The sequence below is a fragment of the Astatotilapia calliptera genome, chromosome 10 (genome assembly GCF_964374335.1).
Source record: "Astatotilapia calliptera chromosome 10, fAstCal68.1, whole genome shotgun sequence".
Lineage (NCBI taxonomy): Eukaryota > Metazoa > Chordata > Actinopteri > Cichliformes > Cichlidae > Astatotilapia > Astatotilapia calliptera.
The window spans coordinates 22,245,501-22,253,022 of NC_137431.1; the positions used below are offsets into that span (position 1 = coordinate 22,245,501).

At 40.9% G+C, this 7,522-nt stretch overlaps 1 protein-coding gene across 1 annotated transcript; it reads left to right on the forward strand.

Annotated features, from left to right (window-relative positions):
* Positions 1 to 1,705: 1,705 nt before the first annotated feature.
* Positions 1,706 to 7,107, forward strand: yipf5 (Yip1 domain family, member 5). The gene is made up of 6 exons (XM_026182743.2): positions 1,706 to 1,846; positions 2,614 to 2,731; positions 3,037 to 3,209; positions 4,678 to 4,823; positions 5,544 to 5,725; positions 5,947 to 7,107. Exons 2-6 carry the CDS (start codon positions 2,622 to 2,624, stop codon positions 6,107 to 6,109), a joined length of 774 nt encoding a protein of 257 aa, XP_026038528.1. The 5' UTR covers positions 1,706 to 1,846; positions 2,614 to 2,621; the 3' UTR covers positions 6,110 to 7,107.
* The last annotated feature ends 415 nt before the right edge of the window (positions 7,108 to 7,522 follow it).

A 7,522-nucleotide genomic window follows, 5' to 3' on the forward strand; every position in this document is an offset into this window, starting at 1 on the left:
CATAGAGGACAGATACAAGTACCTGGGGATCCCGCAGGCGAATGGGAACCACGTAGAGGCCGCTAGAAAAGCTGCAACCACCAAGTACCTGCAGAGGGTCAGGCAAGTCCTGAGGAGTCAGCTGAATGGTAAGAACAAGATCCGGGCCATCAACACGTACCCTGCCCGTGATCAGGTACCCTGCTGGGGTAATAGGCTGGCCAAAGGAGGAGATAGAAGCCACTGACATAAAGACAAGAAAGCTCCTTACCATGCATGGAGGGTTTCACCCCAAGTCCAGCACCCTGAGGCTGTACGCTAAGCGGAAGGAAGGGGGCCGGGGACTGGTGAGTGTCAGCACCACAGTCCAGGATGAGACAACGAACATCCAAGAATACATTGGGAAGATGGCCCCAACTGACCGAGTGTTCAGTGAATACCTCAGGCAGCAGAAACCCAAGAAAGAGGAGGGATACGAGGAACCATCATGGAAGGACAGGCCCCTGCACGGTATGTACCACCGGCAGATAGAGGAGGTGGCTGATATCCAGAAATCCTACCAGTGGCTGGACAAAGCTGGACTGAAAGACAGCACAGAGGCACTAATCATGGCAGCACAAGAACAAGCTCTGAATACAAGATCCATAGAGGCTGGGGTCTATCACACCAGGCAAGACCCCAGGTGCAGGCTGTGTAAAGATGCCCCAGAGACAATTCAGCACATAACAGCAGGGTGCAAGATGCTAGCAGGCAAGGCATACATGGAACGCCATAACCAAGTGGCCGGCATAGTGTACAGGAACATCTGTGCCAAGTATAACCTGGAAGTCCCGAGGTCAAAATGGGAGATGCCCCCAAGGGTGGTGGAGAATGACCGAGCTAAGATCCTGTGGGACTTCCAGATACAGACGGACAAAATGGTGGTGGCTAACCAACCGGACATAGTGGTGGTAGACAAACAGAAGACGGCCGTAGTGATCGATGTAGCGGTTCCGAATGACAGCAATATCAGGAAGAAGGAACACGAGAAGCTGGAGAAATACTAAGGGCTCAGAGAAGAGCTCGAGAGGATGTGGAGGGTGAAGGTAACGGTGGTCCCCGTGGTAATCGGAGCACTGGGTGCGGTGACTCCCAAGCTAGGCAAGTGGCTCCAGCAGATCCCGGGAATAACATCGGAGATCTCTGTCCAGAAGAGCGCAGTCCTGGGAACAGCTAAGATACTGCGCAGGACCCTCAAGCTCCCAGGCCTCTGGTAGAGGACCCGAGCTTGAAGGATAAACCGCCCGCAGGGGCGTGCTGGGTGTGTGTGTATATTATTTAAAAATAAATTGATAATGATAATAATAATTTACTAAGAGGGAAAATTGCATGATTTTATGTTGTTTGACATTTCAAACTGACTGAATTTATCAGATAGCCACTACTACACACTTGATCTTTGGATATGGTGCATATGTAAATGCTCATATCAATACAGCAACAAAATCATTGTGTATAAGCCTCTTTAATCCCTGAGAAAAAAGTCACCGCAGCCCAGAAAACACAGAAACTAACAGTAATTGCCTTTATTTGCGAGGTGTGTAAACCGAGAAGTGACTGAAGTGTATACAAAGTCAAAATATGTATTCCTTGGTCTTCTGTTTTGTTTGTTTTTTTTCTTCCTTTTGGTAGCAAGTGATTTTTATGGACGTGTAGTACCATCAATCGCCGGCAGGATGCGCCAGATATTCTGCGAGCAGGAATTTGTCAGTGGTCCCAACAATTTCCTGTTAGCGACGGCAGGTCCCGGAAGATTTACCTTTCTCCTGACACGTAGCAGCCGCAGCGAAGTTGGCAGGGCTCTGGGCAGAGTTATCACACAGCACAGGTAAGAGTTTGCATGACCGTGGTGTTTCATAGCGTGAGAATAGTGATTAAGTTTGAAATATTGGATTGAGTAGTAAGCCGTCGCTGATATTTTGTGTAAGTTAGGTCTGTGTCGGCTATTATGGCTAGCATTAGCTAGCCAATTAGCTCCAGAGTTAACGGTACGTTAGCCTCCCAAAGATTAGTAGCTCAGTGTGTACCGAAAGCACCAGTTATTCATCTACGTGTCCGTGGTCGTAGCTGTTGAACCATTTTATAGATGGAACAGTTACTAACAATAAGCCAAGAAAATGCTTGAAGCATACAGCTTACGGAATTGGTTTGTTTTGTTAGCCGCTTTAGCACTGATGCGTTTAGGGACCCAACTAGCGTTAATTGTTGTGAGGCTTATTGTTATATCTTATTGTTAACAAACAAATGGAAGGTAAAATTTTTTTTTTTTTTTTTTTTTTTAATATAACTACTACTGTCACGTGGCGTTGTTTGTGCATTTAGGCTTGAAATTTGGTCGCTGCGCATTTGTGTGCGATGACGTGTTTAAAGGTGTCAGGTAATTAACACAAAAAGATTAAACGCAACTAAATGCAAAGGTTGACATTTCGGATAACAACACTGAGTATTTCTAATTGATATTGATAGCTTACGAAGGAAGCTGGCATTGTTAAGCGAGTCTATGCTGTGCAGTGTAAGAGTGTTTTATCTGTATATAGAGCAGACGCATTAAAATAACTTTTCACGCTGATCGACTGTGTTTTCTTTTACTTTCAGAGTAAGAGATGTCGGGTTTTGACAACTTTAACACAGACTTTTACCAGTCCAGCTACAGTGTAGATGACCAAAGCCAAGCCGGCTATGGCTACAGCAACACTGACAACCCCTACAATAAGTAAGTGTATGAAGCCATTTTTAATTGATAATTTCTCAGCTGCTGGTACACTATTACTGGGCCATTTCAGGTGCTCAAAACTAATCTCCAGATCTTTTGGAAACTTGTGTATTTGACATGTAGTGCCATGTAAAAGTATTTTTTGCCTTCCTGATTTCCTAGTTTTTGCATATTTGTCACACAAATCATCAAACACATTTTAATATTAGACAAAGATTACCTGAGTAAATACAAAAGAGACGTTTCTAAAGCTTTTTTTTTTTTTTAATTAAGTTTCCAGTTACTTATTATTGTGTATTTCCCAGGCCATATGGTCAATATGATTACTCCCAGCCCATGGGCTACTCATCCCCAGGAGTAATGCAGCCCCAGCAACCATACACCGGACAAATCTTCCAGCCCACACAGACCTACACACCATCAGCATCACAGTCCATGTACAGTAACAGTTTTGATGACGAGCCACCGCTGCTAGAAGGTATGTCAAGCACCAAGACTACATGCCGATGTGTTATGTCTGTCTGTCTGTCTATCAGCAAGATTGAGCAAAAATATTTCATTCCAGTCTCAATACTATAGAAAACCAGAGCAAAAGAGTAATCCATTAAATTATCTCGATTGCATTCTGTGAAATGTATCTCAATAGTTCTTCCAGTTATTCTTTCTTTTTAAGCAAGAAAGCTGACTAGTATGGTTGTTATCATTTGCTGAGAAAAATCATTTTACTTCTTGTTTCATAATACTATAAATTGAATGGCTTTGTTGAATTAAATCAGCTACTGCAAGTACTGTTTGTCAGTCTTTGATATGATTTCAAGGCAGTGTAGGAGGAGCTCCAGTTGAAGTCCCAACATGCAAAAGTTTAGCATTGTTGAAATCAGCCTTCAGTATCATCTCTGATATTCAGCAGAGAAACTGTCTCTCAAAGCATGAAATTAGAGTTTCACTCGCCTGTTGCAGTTGCTTCCAGACTCAGAGAATTTCATGACTACAAAACGATTTGATAGAATAAAAGCATTGATGGATCAAATGATGGAGTTCGGCCAAGTGTCTGCGTAACTGGCAGGCTTGATTTTTCTGACTGTTCTTGGCAGACCTATTGTTTTATTTTGCGTCTACTTACATGCTTGAGAAAGACTGCAGACATTTATTTATTTATTTTTAAGTGTTTCTGACTGTAGTGTTTGTAGATATTTGGTTCCAGTACTGTCTGTAGTCTTACAGTACCTTATCCCCAAAACAAGTATAAGTATATAAATCTGTACTCTGGGAAATCAGCACATTGTGTTTGACCGGTGTCAGTTGAAATTTTTGGTGTTAGTTTATCAAAATCCGGGTTAAAGACCTGAACTTGCATCTCTGCATTCAGAAATATACTTCCGTTATCTGTCATTTGACAATGATGATAATTTGTTTATGTGTAGCTGCTCCACAAACGCACAATATGTGCACTTGCCCACCCAGATGCATTTATATTGCAGTGTTGCTTATATGTGGAGATGCTTACACAAAACTATAAAAAGGCAGATTCAGTCTAATACAATTTACTCTGATGACTGATGATTACTCTGACCACCATCGATCCTGAACGTCGACTATTGGCACTACTTTACTTGACTTTGTCCTGCAGTTAAAACTGGATTCATCATATCTTCTCTGTACTCTTCTGTAATATGATCAGAATTCAGGGTAGAAAAAAAATAATACTGAACTGGTAATGGTTCATTGTGAGTTTCGTTTTAAGACTGAGCCATTATTTAGTTGGAAAATCTACAATTACGATTCAGATTTCAGGTGTGAAGACACACCTGAAAGCATTTCATCGAAGAAATCCCCGGTTGAGTATTTGTGGAGGACAGATGTGTTTGGAACCAATAGGGCCTGGTGTTTTTATAGAAAATAGTATAGTATAAATATCTGAAATGTCTCATCTCTTCTTCTCTTAGAATTAGGAATCAATTTTGACCACATCTGGCAGAAGACTCTGACGGTTCTCCATCCAATGAAAGTAGCAGATGGCAGCATCATGAACGAGACAGACTTGGCCGGGCCTATGGTGTTCTGTTTGGCCTTTGGAGCAACACTTCTTCTGGTAAATCATTTGGTTGATTTTTAGGTGAAAAATAAAAAGAAGATAAACTGGTAAAGACGAGTAATAGTACTTAAAAATAAGAAAATATTGGCTACTACATTAATAAAAGTGCCAAGTCTTAATTATAATTTGGGTAGATTGGTATCGATGTGTCAGAGGCTGTGTAGTCTTTTACATTACAAACTGTTAGCACTATCAGTAATGAAATTATCAGTAAAGTAAGTGTTCTGGTTTTGTTCAGTTGAACGTGCTCAAGTTATGAGAAAACTATGAATCTTTGTTTACCATGCACCATCTTTTTTTATGAGACTTATGCACAAGGCCTTCATCATGAGCTTCTGCTTCATTAGACTGTACCAAATTCATAGCTTTGATATCCACAGTAATTTTGTTTTTGTTTTACTTTTTTTAGTTTGAGTCTCATTATAATCTTGTGATCACAATCTCCTAGTGTGATCATTGAGTTAGATCTCAGTGTAAATGGCTGCTTCCAATCAAATCTGAGTCATGCAAATGGCTTTTTATTTATCAGCTATAGTTGAAACGGCACACAACTGCTGTGTAGTCAAATTATTTTTGTGTGTTCTGGCAATTAAATTACTGTTAAAAAACAAAAGCACAGAGCATATAACTGTACAAACTCAATGTGTGAACTGTTGGTGGGTGTAGTCTATATCTAATTGTGTGGATCTTTTTTTTCCCCCTCCTCTCTGTTTACAGTCAGGTAAAATCCAGTTTGGTTATGTGTATGGCATCAGTGCAATTGGCTGCCTTGGCATGTACTGCCTACTCAACCTCATGAGTATGACAGGCGTGTCGTTTGGCTGCGTGGCCAGCGTGCTGGGATACTGCCTCCTCCCCATGATCATTCTCTCAAGTTTTGGAGTTCTCTTCTCTTTACAGTGAGTATACAGGAAAACAAAAAGGTTTATGATTGTTAATGTAGCCTGCAAATCTGGCAAAAGGACTTTTTTAAAAAGATATAGTATTTATTTACTAGATTAATATACAATCTACTAGTTTAAAATAAAGAGTTTTGTCATATTATTGTAGTACAGCCCGTAAATAACATCAGTTATTAGTAGTAAGTCTAACTTTCTGCTTATTTTTGTGTCCTCTCTAGAGGCATGATGGGAATTATACTAACAGCAACAATTATTAGCTGGTGCAGTTTCTCAGCCTCGAAGATCTTCATCTCAGCGTTGGCCATGGATGGGCAGCAGCTGTTGGTTGCTTACCCATGCGCTCTGCTTTATGGGGTTTTCGCACTCATCTCCGTCTTCTAAAAACCGCAATTCATCAACAGTTTCAAATAACTGTTCCCCAGTTTCTGTAATGTCGGCCTAATTGGCGTAAGTGTAATTAGTGAAATTATTGGCTAATAATGCTGTTACTACAGAAAAGTGGGCGCTCCTGCCTAAATTGGTACCAGGATTTTTTTTCTGTCTTCTTTTATTGGCCTCCACCTTTCCCCACATTACAACTTGACCATTCGCAAGCTGGACTATATGGTGTCACACATGACTCCTCGTCGCCTTCCTCCCCTGATATGCGTCTTACAGGAGAAGACTGTCAACAAGCGTGCTGGGAGGGGGGATTTTCTGTGGACCGAGTCGAGCCTTAAATGGTCTTATACAGTCCTGTGATTTTTAAGGACATTAAGGGAACAAAGTGTTTTGGACACAGGTGGGAAAAAAACTGCAGTTTTCAAGAATAAAAATGAACCCTGCAATCTAATCTGAATTCAGCTAAAATCCCATTTGTCCTGATTTTTGTAAAAGCTTTTATGAGCGTTTTCTGCCTCCCATATATTTAGCAACAACAAGACTAAGGGAAACACCCACTTTCATTCTGCACAGGACTACATTAACAGCGAAGGGGTCGTCTCCTCCGCAACATCGCATTTTCTTCGCAACCGAAGAACCACAAACTTTATCAAGTGTGTCAGTTTTTGAACAGAAAGACAGCTGCTCTGCTACATCTAATGTATTTTATTATATTCTTTGGAGATTCCTTTGAGTTCTGATGCCTTTTCAGGAAGACAACAACAGTTTGCACAAAAACACTGCTCCCAAACCAAACCAGTTTGATCAAATGCTCAGAATTAATATTGGTAGAGATGCTGTATGTCTAGGTACAGAAGTGTCTCTATAGGTTTTCGTTCTTGTATGTATCCCTTTTCATCTCTTAAATCTTTATTTTTAGAGACGACTCACGTAATGCTTTGATGTGTCATCTGTTGTTCATGTCTTCTTATGCACATTAAAGTTGTTTTTGAAGGTTACCTGCTGTGTGGGTAAATGTTTCGGTGGTCACCCTAAGAAATTCTACGACCTCTATGAAGACTTAAAAAAACATTTTATTTGGGCCACGGACCCACTGTTGTTTGTTGGCTGGCAGAGAAAGAAACATTCAACATTCTCCTACAGTGCTAAAGCTTGGCCAAGTGAGGGCACTGTCAGCCTACAACTACAGACCCTCAGCTTCAGGTGTAGCCCATCTGCTATGTGGTGTGTGGAGGACATTAGAAAGATTACACTGAAATCCAATTTGTTCTGAAACAATGCCACATGTCCGCAAATGCAAGAACCTGCAGCTTCCTATTGAAATAATGGGTTCAAACCTGTTCTTTTCTTCACTCTTTTAGCTTTTCTTTGTTTTATACACACGCATACAAAGAGCATCCTTAAATGGATAAT